We start from the raw sequence: 18,186 nt of genomic DNA, 5'->3' as shown, positions 1-18,186 counted from the left end.
CTCACGCCTCTGCATGGGATAAGACTTCCCCTGTTTTTAGACATTACCTCTGTTAAAACTAGAAATAAAGTTATATTGATCTTTGTTTTATTTGTAGTATATATATGATTCGTGAGGAAAAAGAAGGTATACATAAAAATTCATATGAAAAAAATCAAAAGATGAGCCCATCAGTCATGATGAAATAGGAAAAACATGAGAAACCACGTAGTTTGTCATAATGCTTAGGATTATAGGAATTCTTTTTTAGATAATTTAGTTTGCTTCAAGACTATGGACAAATTAGTTCATTTTAATTAGTTAATGTTCACTCTAATTAGAAATATTTATTTCCTTTTCTGCTAATTCAGCAATAAAATGGTATCATTCAGTGTGGTGTATAATAATTCAGTTCAATTCAACATTTCTTGAGCCTCTTATATGCAACGTGCTTGGTTAAGGGCAAAGTATTCTGAGATAAATATAACACATCCCTGACCTCAACGAATGCAATCTGATGGGAAGAACGTGGTTACAAAACCAATTAAACCATATGTCAGATTAGTAGGTGCTATAATAGATATAAACCGGGCTTTTTAAAAAGTATAGAGGAAATTATTAATCTAGGATTGGAGAAGAAAACTTTTTTAAAAAGGTCCCACGTGACTTTAGTTTTAGGGACAGGGACAAGAGGACCTCTCCCCTCTCCTTTCCCAGATTTGTCACTGGGGACTGCTGCCTTGTTTATCCGTCAGCGGAGGGCTGCGTCTTTCGAATCGGCATCAGAAAGCTTTTTTGTGGGGGATCAAAGAATCAGATGCAACAGGACCTGAAACACTCCTTTGCCCAGGAGAAACACAAGCCTCACCCTTTAAGCCTAACTGGACTGTGCACATGCAGAACTGCGGATCCTTTTGTGAACGCCCGAGGAGCTGGAGCAGGGCTCCTCCCATCCCTGACTCCTGGCCCAGCCGCGATCTCCCGGAAGCCAGGAAGAAGGTAAAGGGCCAGACTCCTGTACAGAGTTAGCGGAAAACAAAAGCTCCCTCCCTATCTCTTCCCTCCCTCTGTCCTGTCCCCACCCGAAAAGTCCCCAAAGGAAAAATAACTGGATGGTGATTGAGGAACTCTACCACCACCTAGAGACGGTGCAGCCTTGGAAGCAGGTCCACACTGGCTGCTTCACTCTTTTGTCTGCCCGATGAGGGCTCTGCTCAGCTATGAATGATGTAATTGTTATCCATGGCTTCCTGCATCACATCAGCCCGCATTTTGTTGAGACCTTTTTAAAAGATGGAGAAATGAAGAACAGAGAGAAAGGAAGACTAAAGACATTCCCTGCTGACGAATGTAAGGCTTTAAAGGAGTAAATAGGCTAGGTATCCGTAAGTGAGCTTTCCTATAATCAAGGAAAAATAGAACTGTTTAACGAATTTAAAAAGAAAACATCTTTGAATGAATGAACATGTACATTCTAGTGTTTTTTTCTAAATGTATGTAACTCTGAAAAGCACATACTTTTGAGTAGTCTGCCCTTTGAGGGTTTGTTGGTCATATCTTGAAGTTTAACCACAGAAGGAGGCCTGAGGAGGGAGCGAACATCTCCTGAGTGCTTTTTATGTGCCGGCCACTATCTAGTCCCTTCACACATGCTACTTCATTTAACTAATATTTATAGAAACAAAATATCCAACCCAAAGTCAGAAACCTTGCAGCGCCAACATGCTGCACACAGAAAAATGTGAATCAGATGTTTCACTACTCAGCCTTTTTTGGGGAATCATAAACAAGACCTTTATTTCAAGAAACAAACATGCCCCCTAGTGTTCAAATTCAGTAAAATGTTTGTTTTTGAAAATCAAGAATACAAAAAGGCTTCTTTCAGAAAGTAGTTTTTCATGTGTCTGCAGTAAAGAAAGCAGTTAGTCCTGTTTCTGGAATTAATCTAACAGAATATTTTCTCCATGGCATTGAACTATACTCAACTGAGTAGAAGTGGTATTAAAAATCATGGTATCTAATAGGAATTCTAAACAAGGTGATAGGTCACCTTCTATTACCCTCACTCCCTTTTGTCATTTTCTATTATACACAAATTTTCTTTTACCCAGTCACATAAACACTAAATTTATTTTGCTTTACTTTAGTTCAGAGTAGCTGCACTATTCTTTATTTATCTCTCATTAAGAAAAAATATAGAGAGATGCTTAGCAATAGAAATGCAGTGAGATCTGAAGTGTTCTTGAAGTGTAGAAACAAGAGCTTATGCACATTGTGCAAAGGCTTAATGGATCTCTGCGGTGGGTTCCATGGTACATGAACTGTGTACAATAAGGGAAAAATCACAAATTCTCTAGTTTATACCGTTTCACAATATATTTTACATAAAAAGGCAAAATAAGTTAGTACATGTTTGAAATTATACCTTTAGGGTTTTGTTTTTGCTAAACCAAACAGTTAATGACTTTGTAAGAGCTGTTATATCATCTCATTAAGGAGAACCAGACTCACAGAATAGTTGGGAAACGGGGCAGCCTGGTATTGCAGCATTGGGCACAAACATCACAATACGTCATCCCGTCTGGATGCAGCAGCACAATGGCAACATTGCCGTGTGGTCTCAGGCCACTGCCCCGGAAATAGTTTATGTCTCTGAATAGGAGATGCCGTTTAACACCTACTCTTCCTTTACTTTAGGAAAAATGTTGAAGAATAGTAATCAATAATGGAATTCCTTTTTGCTTGTACATTCTGTGAGTTTCCTAGAAATTTTGTGCTTTTCCCCTTATTTTACGTAGATGAAGACATTTCAGTAAAGGGAGCAGCCCCTGAGGAGTTTACAACCTCAGCGGTGCAAGTAGCACATTGCCCATATAGATGCTCACACATTATACACACACATTACACACATATAGATGCTCACACATTACACACACATTACACACACATAGATGCTCACACATTACACACACATTGCACACACATAGATGCTCACACATTACACAACATAGATGCTCACACATCACACACACATAGATGCTCACATGTCACACACATTACACACACATAGATGCTCACACATTGCACACACATTGCACACACAGATGCTCACAAATTACACACACATTGCACACACGTAGATGCTCACACATTGCACACACAGATGCTCACACATTACACACATTGCACACACATAGATGCTCACACATTACACACACATTACACACATAGATGCTCACACATTACACACACATATAGATGCTCACATCACACACACACATTGCACACATATAGATGCTCACACATTACACACACACATTACACACATAGATGCTCACACATTACACACACACATTACACACATACAGAGGTTCATACATTACACGTATACTGTACCTAATACACTTAGAGCATCGCCTTACAGTTACTTATACTTCCAAAAATTCAATTATATTAGATGCTTGCTAATTTTTCTGAGCTGTATTGCTTGGAGCAGATGCTTCTATCCTTTCTGACTGAATCTGGCCCTTACTTTTTAAAATCTCAGTTATTCAGGGTGTGTATTAAGTGAGATGGTCACTAGAGTTAATTCTGACTTATCCTGAAATTTTTTTTTCCAGAAACTTCCTTTGAAGTCCTTTCTGAAATGCATCAGTATCTTTTACTCTTTTTAGATAATTGGCCCCATATATCCATAAAATCTTTTTCTTAAAACAATGATTGATGATCTAGCTCTGCTATTTAAATTTAAACTAATTAAAATTAAATACAGCTAAATTTTCAGTTCCTAACTTACACTAGCTACATTTTAAGAGTCCAGTAGCCATGTGTGGCTAATGACTGTTCTGTTGAACAGCACAGAATAGAACATATCCATCATCACACAAAGTTCTATTGAACAACTGATTGGATCACCATTCTTATTTAAGTAACAGTAGCTATAGAAATCCTAAATTAAACTTTTCTTTGCCCACTTTGCCATATTCTTTAATTTTTTTTCTACTTTTAATAAAACCTTTGTATCCATGTATTTTCTTTTTGTTTATTCTTACCCCTAAAGGTCAAATATCAAAATATAATTCTGTTTAGTCAAAGGCTGTAGCTTGCTGTTACTATCTATAATGGGAGATTTGCATGGTATCATCTGATGAAATGAGGGGCTATCCTCCTGGCACGGGGGGTGGGGTGGGGGCTCATTTCATCAGTTTTTGTCTGATTGCTTTGGGTTTTAGGTTTTGCTTTGCTCTGCTCTGCTTTCTTGCTGCCACTCTGAAGGGTAAAGGCGGAAAGGTTTTTCCATCAAACCGAACCTCCTTCTCCCCTCTGGAAGTCTCCCCTTTTTATCACCCTACTCACTGTAATCCAACATTAGAGTCAGTAACATATATAATGTAGCTTCCCTATACTGAAAGGAAATTTGAGGCTATTAAGTGATTAACAAGTAGATTTTCTGTGATTTGACCTGCATTTAAAGGATTAATAATCATCCCCCAAGGGTCCACTGACCCATTTTTCAGGCCTCCCCATCCACTTTTACTTAGGATCAATGTGGGGTTTGGGTTTGAGCCCTAGATTTACCCCTAGCAACTTTCTGTCCAGACTTCTGTCAGCTGAGCGGTTGTGACCCTATGCTCTTCCTCAGGGCATCTTGCTATCCCTGTAAAATGCTCAGTATACACCTTATACCTCCTTTCTGGTTCCTGTAGTAGTAACTCAGCTCATCTAGAACTCACTTCATTCTGTTCTGCCTGCTCTCTTTTTAAAGTTCACGCTCCACTTCCCAGGATCATCACTTTTCCTGTTGAAGGCCCTGCTGTCTGAGACCAGGCCTCTTGAATTCACCTGCCTCTTTCCATGAGGCATGATCGTTATTAACATTTTTTTAAAGATTTATTTATTTTAGAGAAAGAGAGAGTCGGGGAGAGGGGCAGAGGGAGAGAGACAAGCAGACTGCCCACTGAGCGAGGAGCCCAGCGACTAGGGCTGGACCCCACAATCCAAGAGATTACAACTTGAGCTGAAATCACTAGTCCAACAGTCAACAAACTGAGCCACCCAGGTGCCCCTATTATTAACATGTTTAAAGGAATCCCCTTTTGCCCTGGTCCTCACCAGGTCCTCACCAAATATTTTTAACAAAATATTTAAAATATTTAAAGGTTTACATTTACATTTTCACCTAGAAACCCTCTTCATCGGGAGACCGTTACCATTTGGGAGTGGATACCCCTCCACACCTCAGACAGTCTAGAACTGTGCTGTCCAAAATGGTGCCCACCAGCTATATGGGGATATTTAAATTTAAATAAATAACATTAAAATTACAGTTCCTCAGTCACACTAGCCCATTTCGTGTGTTCAGTGGCCACATGTGGCTAGTGGCTTCCATGTTGAACAGCACAGATTATAGAACCTGTCCATGATTGAAAAAGTTCGTTCAGACAGTGTTGCTCTAGAACTTTTCTGTCACAATCTATTCTTCGGGAATAATTATCACAAAAATTGCTTTTTGTTCCTCTTAATAATTTTTGAGACCCCTTTTCCAAATTTCTGAAAGCCTCACCTTTTACCAGTTGTTAGCCTCATCAAACTGACAAGTAATGTGTAACAACAGCACCCCCTGTTCCCACCCTAAAAATATTGTGTATTGAAATTGGAGCCAGAAGACAAGTGTATCCTAAAGTATAATCAGATTCTTAAGCATTCTAAATGCTTTATGTTTTTTATTTTGTTTTATTTCCCTCACACTATTAATTAAACACTTGCTGAACACTTTCTGTATATTCAAGAAATACATGGTTTTAAGGATTTTATATTTAATCTTCCCCAAGTCCCTTTAAGATAAAGGCTATTATTAAACCCATTTTACAGGTGAGTAAACTGAAACGCAGAGAGGTTAGGTAACCTTCCAAGTTTACATAGCCGGTAGGTAATGAGACTGTCCCTCATGCTTGTTTCATTGTAGATTGGATTTACCCAAAATGTTACAAATGCCCATAAAACATGAATCTGGCTAGAGGGAAAAGACTGAGGGACTGGGTAATTATCAACTACCTAAGTGCAGGGAGATGGGACTGGTCGCTTTCCAGAGGAAATATTAAAAATTTCAGGACTTAGTCAATTCTATATAAATTTACTCTTTTTATAGCTTCTTATTTTTATGTTACATGAGGGTAAAAATCTTGAACATAAAAGATTTTAAGACATTAAAATTCATAGTTACTACTGTTTACCGAGAAGAACATTAGTGGCCTGTAAAAGAATTGTTGTTAAAATATGGATTCTTTTTTCTTTCTAGTACTCCCCTAGCATGACAATGAGTGTGTGATCCATTACCAAGTCTCCTCATGAAAACCACAGTGAGTCAGCCCTTCACAGAACTACTACGGAAGAAAATTATTCATCACAGTGTACAGTTAAACAAAGGAATCTCAGTCACACCAAACCAACCTTTTTATTTCCTGCTCTCTCCCCTATTTTTTGAAGAAAGCGGGTCCAAACGTGATTCAAACAACTGTACAGAGTGGCATATTAGAATTGCCCTAAACTGAACTGCAAATAATTATCTGTGTATGTATATGTGTGGGAAAGAGAATGTATTGTATATGTGTATGTTATATGGACATATGCACATACATACATTTACCCACAGGACATTGTAAAATATTATTACATGACATCTTAAGTAGAAATAAGTAGGGACTTTTATTCCATCCTTTTTTTCACGTTTACATTTTAATTATTAAAAGTTGCTCCTGCCCCTCCCTGAACTATTTTGTGCTGTGTATATCACTGCTTTATATAAGTTATTTTTTAAGGTGAACTCAGATGTTATGGTTTTGTAAATGTCTGCAATCATGGATAGGAATAAAATTGCTTATTTGAGAGCTTTCATTAAATTGCGTCTGATGCAAGTTCTCCTGTGAATCATAAAGTGTACTGTCTCAAAAAAAAAAGTGTGCCCTCATCCTATGTCAAATCAAACAACTTCTCAGTTACCTTTAGTGAGAAGTATTTTTGTACTTTTTATTTAGGAAAAATACTTCAACGAGGGCCTAACACAGTATATTTCTGCAATAACTGCTTTAGATGGAATTCTTGACTTGTCTTTGATGATACAGAAAATCATTAATTAGCCCCAACTGCTTTAGACCATAGCAATAAAATGACAGGGGTCGTCATATTTTTAGAAACATATTTTCTCTTTAACATGATAAAGCCCAGAAGTGCTTGAATTTGTCACTTCTCACCAGGAATAGTAGAGCTAAATTTTTAATAACATGCTAATGGAAAATGGTATCTGATTTTTACTCAGACTTCTTGTGAACGTTTCCACATAGACATTGCAAAGAAGATACATTCCACTGACTGAGACTTTGAGCAGAAGGGGAAAAGAAGTTTTTCCTGGACCGGAGGGGCTTTGAAGGGCTGCTTTTCTGTCCACGTAGCTTGCTTACTAGCCGCAGAACTGACTGGTAACAGCCCCATCTGTGCATACCTCTCATTGGCAGCACAGCGCCTGCTCTGTTCCCAGGATCTAGGACTTTTATTTAGAGGGAAATCATTTATAGTAACTATATTCATCTGGCCATTGACTTCAGCAGGCTAAATCTACGTTGTGTAATTGTTCAGAAAAGAATGTGTCTATGTTAAAAATTAAAGAAAAAAAGAACACTTTCCTTACTAAAACAAGTTGTTCGATGGCACTTTCCAGATCTTTTGGGGGTTTTGTGTTTAATCTTACGTACAAACACCGAAATCATCATAGAAAAGTGTGAAGACTTTAATTTTGCACTCCAAAAGACAAGTTGGTGGTCCTTTGTTAAAATTGTGATACAAATAGCCACTGGTAAACATCAACTATATCTCAAACTCCATAGAATCTGAAAAAGCATTGTTTAATCTCAGGTAAGAGGAATCCTTCTTCCTTTAGGCTGATGGCTTCTAAAGTGAAAATTTAGCCGTATATTTGCTAGTTCCTGGTCCCAGATGACTTATTTCTCTCAAATTTGTAATGATCTACCCCTTCTGAAAGTAAAGATTTGGCCTATGCATGACAGGGATGCTGGGCAGAACTGTTGAAGGGGGGAAAAGAAGCTGAATTAAATGTATGCTCCAGATTTAAACTCTAACCAAATGAGTGACCATTCATCCTACAGTGTGCGCGGACCTAGGACTGCACACTGGAGAACAGATTCAAGCTTTCAAGCTGCAGAGAACTTTCATGAAAAAGTCAAATTAAAAGGTCTTTAACTCAAGCCAAGGTAATCTGAAGATGACACTTTGGATAGACATGTGAATTTACCAAAAATAATTTTAATTTTCACTTTTTTCTGATCATTGTGTGAACACTTTCAACCCTGTGATTATTAAGTTTAATCTTATGATGCTAGAAATTTCAAATGTTTTTTGTCTATTCACTCCATTGCTATTGATCTTAAATTTCTTTTATTTGCCTTCTAAGAAGGTATTGTTTCTTATTATCATGAACAATCATGACCCCACTTTTACTTGCCATTATTTTAGGGGTAATATTAGAGTATAAATGGCAATATGGGTCCCATTATTCCTAGTCTACTTGGTAAAAAAAAAAAGTAAAATTCGATTTTTTCAATGTATAGCAATCAACTCATCATAAGTATTTATTTCTTCTCTCTTGCAATCCAGATTATAAATGGCTATTTCAAATTTTTTTAAATTCCCGAAATAGTTGAAAATTTATTTTGAAGAGAAAGTTCTATTTAAGAAAACCATAAAATAAGAATATTGAATTTTAATGTCAAATAACTTTCTCGTGCACCACGTGGAGGATAGTATATCTGCATAGTAATTTTTTTATAGGTTTTGAATCATTTAAACTTTATCCTTTTCTCTTGCGTTTTCCATCTCTATCTATGCATTTATATTGGTCTTGATATATACTACCTGTTCCTGCGTTATTTTTACATATTCCAACTCACAGGAATAGTATCAGCAATTCTTGCCCACACTGAATACATAAAATACACATATGAAATGTGAAAATGTGTAACAAGTGAAAACATTAATTTTCATTACTCTGCTTTGCATTCTGCTGGACTCACTACAGTTGAAAATATATGCCAAATTGTTTCTAAAGTCTAGCTGTCTTATAACAAAGTTTCCCATGGGAACAAAGGCTATAAAGTGCCATTGACCTGGTAATACCCACACATTTGACGGATGAATCCTAGTGCTCTGTTACAACTGCTCCAGGTTGGACTCAGTTGCTGATGTATAGGAACTGTGCAGCTAGGAAGCTGAAGATAAGATTTCTCTGTTACCCAAAAGATTAACAAATCAATTCTGCTCCCTGAGCCATGCAAAGTGCCCAAAACACCCTTTTCCTTCCAGAAATAGAATAAAGAAATCTTCCATTTCTACTTTTTATGATGCTCTAAGATAGCTGAATTCTGTTGCATTTCATAGGATCATTCAGTTAGCATTCCTCCTGTAGCTTAAAAAACAGCAAACAAAATAAATTTCAGCTTGGGACATGAGGAAGCCCTACCTCTACCCACACCTTTTCTTCATATTATTCTGGGCATGTGCAGCAAAGCATTCAAAACTGCTCCCTCGGCAGAGAATTTTACACAGTCCTTAATACTGTGAAGTCTTGATTGGCTTCTTCCATGTCTTCCTCTGTACCTCCCTCCCAATCCCTGCATCATCCAGGAGAAGTAAGATACAGACATTTTTACCTTCTCAGCCCCTAAACTTTTCTTTCTCATACAGTATATAGTTTTCCCAGGAGAAGTAATTGCACTTTCCATTTCTTGATTATCACTGTGAATTAGAAGCAATGCCACAAATCATAGCTACTTGACTTTGGAAAGCATTGTAGTATTTTAACACTGGTTTTGCCTTCATTTTTATGTTTTATATACCACAATGCTCTATTCTTGAAAATACTAATTGATAGAAGTAGTGCATGAGTGTATAGTATGGGAGGGAGAAGGTCAATATGGGGGTGGGGGAGAGTTGCCACATATTCTCCAAAAGGTAAATTGGTCTTTTAAAAAAAAAAAAAAAAAACCCTTTCCTGGTGGTGTAAATTTCTTGTTTGCAATGAGGAGCAGGAGTCTGTGTTTGCTTAAAACAGTCGTACCCAGTTGTAAGCAGTGTAAGAGGCTCCCTGCGTCTTCAAAGCGTAATTTGAGAAATACCAGACAAGTCTAAGAAACAGTGGTGACCCACTATTAATATACTTCTGTTTTGCATACTCAACTTGTATGAGCACGTGCACATGCGTATATTGGGGGTGGTGATAGGAGGTTTGCTCACAAAACACTCCCACTATGACTTACATTATTTTATACCACAACCGGTAATGATTAAACGTAATTCTTTCCTTTGACTGTTTTTTATTTCATTGGTAAAGTAGCTGATAATATTGATTTGGGATGAAAAGAGAGTAATACAAGACATAAGCAGATGGAATCTCCTGTGCCCAGCTTTAACAATACCCATGTTAGCTTGTCCACCTCAGACCTTCTTAGGAAGGCACTGCATCTGAAGGTAAGAGCATAAATGATCTTTTATTCCTTGGTTACTTCACTGCCGTATGATTATAGTTTTTTTAATGTAGATACTTGTTTACAAGAAATTGAATTGACATTCTTCATTTATTTCACCAAAAGCATCAGCTTTACCTATGGAACTTGTAAATCAGACTTTTGAAAGAAATGACCTACAGATGAAAAACACCTTAGACCATTTTAATTACTTTTCTAAACTATATTCTAAAGAGAAATTCTCAGTTGAATAGTCTCCTAAGGAAAATTTCCTCTGTTGAGTTTCCTTAACTTAATGTAACTTAATGTTACATTAATGTTAATTTAATATAATCGGTCTTCCTGAATAGAAGAAAAATAATTTCTGTAAGTAGTTTAATGTAAATATTTTTGCTGACTACATCCTTAAAAATGAAATACAGTATTATCTGTAGATACTAGAAATTTTAAAGTAGGACTAAATGTTTTCATGTATAGAATTACAGTTTGTCTCTTCTCCCTTTGTGGCTGTGGCTTTACTATCCTCAGGATAAACTGGACTTGTTTTGATTATCCCAGGCATTGAAATATTGTGGTCTGTTCCTAGAACTATTTAGCATTTCATTTTTTAAATGAAATGTGAAATTAGCATGAAAAAAGTATTAATATGCCTTTAAAAATGCTATCAAGGATTTATTTCTAATTAACATTAAAACTTTACCCCACTTTCTCTTTTGCATCATATGACCTCACTATATTGCCAAGGAAGTGAAATTTGGATTCCTCACAGTGTTCTCAGAACACAATACAAAAACGTTGTCAGCTAAATTTCCATCATGTCCTGGTAAAATTGCTCAGTAAAATGTAATTAACCATCTAGTTATTAGGAAGCAGTTCAAATAATCTGTCCAGTTTACATAATTTAAAAACAAATCTTTACATTTAGCAATACCTTAGAAATATTAATATAAACTACTCATTAAAATGTGTATATTACTTTCTACCAAAAACGATACGTTAGAGTGAATAAAAGACATGCTGTTGTTTCCAGTATGGAAAATGGAAAAGTCTTTATTCATAGAATTCTTTATTCATGAAAGCTGTGAGCTGATCGGATTGTTTAATTTACCTAATTGTGATTGTAAGAGCTTAATATGTTTTTTTCCCACGTGTTAAATTGTTACCTATAATGTCATCCTGGAAAAATAGAATTATTTGTAAGGTTTTTACAAATGAACAAATTATGTATAAATATAATTGGAATCTGGGATGATTCTTAGTGATCTACTATCCTTAATTCAACCATGGCCATCAGCTACCTGACACATTCTGTAAATTTAGCATGCACGTGTGTGCATGTGCATTGCGTGCATACATGGCCATTATTGCATTTATCTTCAAATGGATTTATCACTTAATGTCTTTGTACAAATACCTGGACTATTCATGTAATGGAAATGGAAGGTTGTCATAAAAAGGTACATAAATGTCCCTTAATTTAGCACCTATTTTCACACTTAATTTTAAAAATACAACTTTTCATTTACAGTTTCTACCCTTTTCATTTCTAGCCTCTGCTTTATTACTTATAGAAAAAGTAAGGAAATTATTCATCGGAAGCAAGCATAAGTGTTTCTGAATGACAAAATATAACTAATGTGGATTTGTGTATATGACTGAGGTAGATAGACATTATGCCTAACACAAAAAACAGGAGTCTATAGTATCAAAGAATTGATATGCATTAAGAAAAGGCTATATGTGGCTGGTTCTAGATAACTAAACCAAATACCAAAAATCGTTAATATGGTTATCAAATATCTGTTAATGGATAATAGTTTTATATTTTATTCCAAACAACATTATACATAATGTGGAAATCTGAAGCAATTATGCAGGTAATTTATGCAAAACTATGCTTCTCCTCAAGTGCATTTATCTTTTTGATGAATTGTACAGATGGTTGTCTCAGTTCACCATTGTCCAAAAAAAGATTCTGAAGTAGGTCCTGCATACTAGATAAATAAAAATTTAGGAGGAGGAAGATCTATAACTGAGATTAAAAATTCATCCTAGATATAAATTAAATATATAAATCTTTTTCTAATAAATTCTTTAATACTGGTTCCACAGTATTTAAGAGTATTTAAGTATTAAGTGTTTCTAGTATTCTGGTTTTGATCCAAACAAGGCTTTCTAGTTCAGCAATGCAGCACATTTGTACCTAGTGCTTAGAAAGGAAAATGCCATAAATTCCAATAGCCAGACACCTTCCTGAGCCAAAGTTTGCCTCAAGTAATTTGTCAGGCAATTGTAGCAAGCTGTCTGGATTTCTGGGAGATGGAGGGGTGGGTAGCAAGGCAACTGAATGGTCCCTTAATTTAAAACAAGTAGGAGTCCTATAACTAAGATAAGATTTAGCATAGATAAATAAAAGCCAGCAGAATCAGTTTAATTCCCCCTCAGCTCCTCTTGGTGAATGAGATAATAGTCTAAGAGTCCAGAATGAAGGAAAAAGGGTTAGAGTGTCTGCATACCTAGCCCCAAATAATATGTATCAAGTATCAAGTAAAAGTCATCAAGTATTTGTTCTCACAGCTCAATGTGTTCTTTTTTTATGTTCCAATAAAACTTTATTTACACAAGTAGGCATGTGATTCACCAGCTATAGGTTGCTGACTTATGCTATATAACAACAGTGTTATCACAACTAAAGTTAACAAAAATTCCCTAACATTACCTAACAACCAATCTATATTTAATTTTTGCAGTAGCCCCCAAATGCCCGTGTTGTATTTATCGGATTTGTTCCCACTTGTATTGAGAAATAATTAAAATACATCACTGTATAAGTATAAGGCATACAGCATGATGGTTTGACTTACGTATATTATGAAATGGTTACCAGAATAAGGTTCAGCTAACATACACATACAATAAAAAGAAAAGAAAGGGAAAAAAATTTTGTCCTTGTGATGAGAACACTTAATAACTTTCTTAATAACTTTCTTATTAACTCTTAATAACTTTCCTGCATAGTAGTATATAGCTGTGTTAGCCATAGTCCCCATGTTGTACATTACATCTCCAGTACTTATTTATCTTATAACTGGAAGTTTTTACCTTTTGACCACTTTCCTCCAATTTCCCCTTACCCCCACTCTCAACGTATTCTTAAAAGTAAAGAAACACTTTACACCAAAAGAGGCATAAAGATTTATAAAGAAATTCCAGAAGTTTTACTACCTACACAAATTGTCTGATGAGAAATAGGGCATCCCTTTATGGAAAGATCTAGAACCAACAGACATTGTACATATAAATGTTTAGCTGTCCTGGGGCGCCTGGGTGGCTCAGTCAGTTAGGCATCTGCCTTCGTTCGGCTCAGGTCATGATCCCAGGGTCCTGGGATCAAGCCCCGCATCAGGCTCCCTGCTCCATGAGAAGCCTGCTTCTCCCTCTCTCTCTGCCTGCCGCTCTGCCTACTTGTGTTCTCTCTCTCTGTCAAATAAATAAATAAAATCTTTGGGAAAAAAAATGTTTAGCTGTCCCATTCAGTTTGCAAAGCTTCCCTGCAAGTATGTGTTGGGCTCTGCTTGGCTATAGCTGCTCTTCTCAATGTACAGTGGTCTCAGATTTTCCTCAGAAGATTGTGTCTTTCCATCTTACAGCACATAACTCTTGATGGTAATAGGGAGGAACCTCTTGATGTCTAGTCATGTCACATGAAAAAAATTGCATTTAAATGTGCTTGCAATTTAATCTCAATTATTGCATATAATATATAAATTAGTATATGTTGTATAAAAGAACTCAGCATTGCTTATTTATGTAAATATTGTTTCAGAGAAAGAAATGGCTTAAGAATTGTAAAGTCAAATGTCTTATTCTCTATATAGTCTTTTGTGGTGCTCACTGTTTTGTCATCAAGTTAGTTATTCACTTGTGACTGAAGAGCTATTACACATACTAAATGGTCTCAAAATTGTTAGAACATATTGTTAATCATTGAAAGTGATATTAATTTTAATTTTGAGAACTCAGCATGCTATTACAACAAGCAGTTACTAGTCAAATTTTTATATATTTACTTCGTTAGTTGAGAAGTATTTACCTCAACATACTTTGTGATTCGATGAAAAAACCCAGAGAGCTAAACTTGTATCTATTAAAAAAGGAGAATCCAATTAACACATTAAAAAATATAGGGCATATATGAAAGTGTTAAATGAAAATAGAAGCATTAGCAATTGCAGGAGATCCATCTCACCATAAAAGTTCCCAGATTCAAAATCGAAGTGCTCACTGTAACAGTTACTAATAAGAAATTTATTGGACCAAATAAATAACCAAAGCAAAACCAACATTGGAGCCAAATCTAATTTACACCAAAGATAGATTTGTAAATCCATTGCCAGTGTGTCTAGGGATAATTACTCTACAAAATCAGACCATAACCAAATTCTCAATATTGACTCATCAGAGTTTAAAATTCAATCCATTTAGCAAAAATACCATGTGAAATCGAGGCAGTGCAATAATCTCAGGCTCTTTTCAAAAATAGTAATCTTGCTGAAAGATTTCTGGGTGCAAAATTACATGGTCCAGTAAAGCTCACTTTAGAATGTAAAGCATGCAAAGCCCAAATCTCTGTAGAACTTGTATACCATGAGTATCTCTAAAATGAGCTTCTTAAATCATCTCAGAGGGGAAATGGTCCAGGGTGAACAGAGGTCTGGCAAGCTGTCTCTGATTACCTCACTTCCCAGATGATTTAAAACCTTGCTGTTTGAGAAGGTATTTGCTACCATATTTTCAAATGCTAGAAAGATTTGCATGCTTCTGTGTAGAAGAGAGTTACTGAACTGTGTATTTGCAAAAATGAATAACAGCAACAGTTTTTCCTTCAAGTAACCAGAAATATTGTGTTGTTTTGCTCTGGCAGTAGGCACTTCAGAAAACATGAAATACAGATTGGAAAATTTTATGTTCCAGAAAACATAGATGTTCATTTGAAATCTGTTTAAAATAAAATATCTTTCTGGTTTACTTGGCAGTACTGCTTCTCATCAAGTTTATACTGGGCCTCGAAAAGGAGGTTCTGTTCATCCCACTTGTGCATTAAAGTGGCACTGGAAATGTATGAGTTTATCCAACTGAAGAGGAGTTTTGGAGCAGATAAATTATTAAATCAGATATCTTCTTCATTGTCGTTGCACAAATAGATGTTCTTATCCTGTGAAAAGTAATGAAAGGAAGGCGAAGTGGGGGCGCCAACAGGGGGAGCTCTCATGTTCTACTGCTAATTGTCAATTGGAGACCCTCCACAGGAAGAGACCTACCTTGCGTTTCTGACAGGAAGAACCCACCACTTTACTACCCCAGCGGAAGGAAGAAAGGTTTTCTTCTTGCCTGGCAACAGCCTAGCCAATGAAAGACTGTCAAAACACAACCAATGAAGAGCCACTACACTTTGAACTCCCAGTTGACTCCAGGAGACTTTTTTTGTTTATAATGGCCCCTCCCACTACCCCTTTTCCTCTAAAAAAGAACGTTCTTCTCCTCTGTTCTCAGGTCTTGCCTGTGATTTTGCCATGGCTTGCACGTCCTGAATTGCAGTTCTCTGCTAATCCCAAATAAACCCATTTTTACTGGTAAAATAACTGATAGGTTTATTTTTATGGGTAACACTCCTAATGAGTAGAAAATTGGCATTTACCAAGATGAGTAATTCATCATAAACTGCTACATAAACTTCAGTTCAGAAGTTAAAGGCATACAGCTAATTCCTAACTTATTGTGCAGATTCCTTCTTGCCGTAGATGAAAATGCATACCATAGGCTTTATGGTTATAGATCCCTTTGTGGTGATCTTGATTCCACTTGCCAAAAATAAGTTACATGATTCCAACTGTTTTTTGATACAAATGCCAATAATTAAGACACTTCATATCTATTTCTGGCATAAGAACCTATACACAAAAGAGACATAGAATTCAGAAACTAGGGACTTCACCAAAAGAGATTTTTAAAATATCTGAGTAATTTTGGCTTTGGAGAGAGAGAGTATATATGTGCAGTGATTTATTAACATATTTCAGCTTTCAAACTCTTTAGAGTAAATGCTTCTTTACTTCATAAGTTGAATTTATATTTTACCATTTGTTTAAAAGATGAAAATGAACTTAAATATTCAAAATGTGCTTAGAGTTCAAGACATTCCTTACATAGCTACTTGGCTACTAATTTTTATTTTCAGTGATTATGTTAAAAGAGTATATAGAAAAATTTTTCAGACTCGAATACAAGATGGATCCGAGATGTAAAAGAACTGGTTTCTGAGGATGTTTGTATGTTGAACTGTTTGAAGTGGAAAGTATAGTGTGTACAATTCTGGAATGCAAACAAAGAATTATAAGATTAGTTCCCCATTAGGAATTCTTTATTCTCCTAAGATATTTAGCCAGTGCACTGAGATGTGAAGGTGGCTGTGTGGAGTTTCCTTTGACCTTTACATCCAGAAGAGATGAGGCCAGAGGAGGAGTCTTACCGCAAAGGGCCAAGACATTTATTTGTAGGGTTGGCTCCTCCATCTTCCTTTGAAAGAATTCCGTTTGCTCACCGGGCCTGAGCACAACACTCCCTTTCCTTCAGCTAAAAGTTTGACAGCCTCTGCCTACGTCACAAGGACTCATTTCTCAAGCCAAGTTTAAGGCAAAGGGTATAATTAAGATGGGGGTGGGGACGGAAACTTCAAAAAAAGGACTAAGAAAGACACCTATTTTCCTTTCACAGTAGAAGAGTGTATAGAGAATACTCTTGCAAGTCAATGAAGAAATTAGTTATCCAATCATGCATTATCTTGATCAACTGAAATCTAACTTGCTCAGCAAGTAATTCACGTAAGTTTTGTGAGCAGAATTGCATTAAATCCTCTCTATGTATCTACTTCTCTCTCTCTTATCTCATTTGGGAATTCTATTATCTCTAGTACCTACAGTTAGTCCTTGTAGTTAAGGTACTACTTAGAATTATTGAAGAGTTAATGCACCTTCATGAGTGGATATTAGTTTAAAAGGATTAATGTGGGGGCGCCTGGGTGGCTCAGTTGTTAAGCATCTGCCTTCGGCTCAGATCATGATACCAGGGTCCTGGGATCGAGTCCCACATCGGGCTCCCTGCTCAGCGGGAAGCCTGCTTCTCCCTCTCCCACTTCCCCTGCTTGTGTTCCTGCTCTCGCTCTGTCAAATAAATAAACAAAATCTTAAAAAAAATAAAAAATAAAAAAATAAAAGGATTAATGTGGCTCTTGAAACACCTACTTTATTCCTCAAGGAGTAATTTAGGCACAGGCAAGAAAAAAAAAGTCAATCTTTTTTGGAATATTATTAAGACAAAAAAAGACTCCAGGAAAACACAGTTAACTAAAAGCCAAGTCAATACAGATCTTAAACTACTATGGCAAGTGGTAATGACATCTCACAATTGCTGTAATTTTTTCTATGATGAATGATTACATTTTGATAAAAGAATTCATTTCACCATTAAGCAGTTTTTCAAGATGTTTTGTTTTGGGGCTAGCCATATTCCTCATCTCTATCACAAGACCCACTGTGTACATGCAAGCCAGTTGTCAGTAATCTTTCGCAATCTGTTCCTACTTATTTCACTCCCTATTGGTCCCTGGGGACCTATT

General features: G+C 36.3%; 1 protein-coding gene and 1 long non-coding RNA gene across 10 annotated transcripts in view; both read left to right on the top strand.

Annotated features, from left to right (window-relative positions):
• Window positions 1–6,878, top strand: part of SSBP2 (single stranded DNA binding protein 2) — a 284,391-nt gene extending 277,513 nt beyond the window's left edge. For 5 of the 9 annotated variants that reach the window (XM_028114524.2, XM_028114523.2, XM_028114522.2 and 2 more), the window contains one exon: window positions 6,278–6,878. In XM_028114524.2, coding sequence (XP_027970325.1) covers window positions 6,278–6,307 — 30 coding nt within the window. In that variant the 3' untranslated portion in view covers window positions 6,308–6,878. Of the gene's footprint in view, window positions 1–696; window positions 979–6,277 lie in introns of all 9 variants that reach the window. The other 4 variants (XM_088023370.1, XM_088023369.1, XM_088023368.1 and 1 more) reach the window with 1 other exon arrangement.
• A 1,899-nt stretch (window positions 6,879–8,777) lies between these two features.
• LOC148164366 (uncharacterized) lies at window positions 8,778–17,784 on the top strand. The gene is made up of 2 exons (XR_015768184.1): window positions 8,778–10,515; window positions 15,548–17,784. It is a non-coding gene; the product is annotated as an uncharacterized LOC148164366 (long non-coding RNA).
• The last annotated feature ends 402 nt before the right edge of the window (window positions 17,785–18,186 follow it).

This window comes from Eumetopias jubatus, unplaced genomic scaffold (genome assembly GCF_037043125.1).
Source record: "Eumetopias jubatus isolate StellerSeaLion01/CBP00866 unplaced genomic scaffold, mEumJub1_p1.0 scaffold_5, whole genome shotgun sequence".
Classification (NCBI taxonomy): Eukaryota; Metazoa; Chordata; class Mammalia; order Carnivora; family Otariidae; genus Eumetopias; species Eumetopias jubatus.
This window is presented reverse-complemented; position numbering and strand designations above follow the sequence as displayed.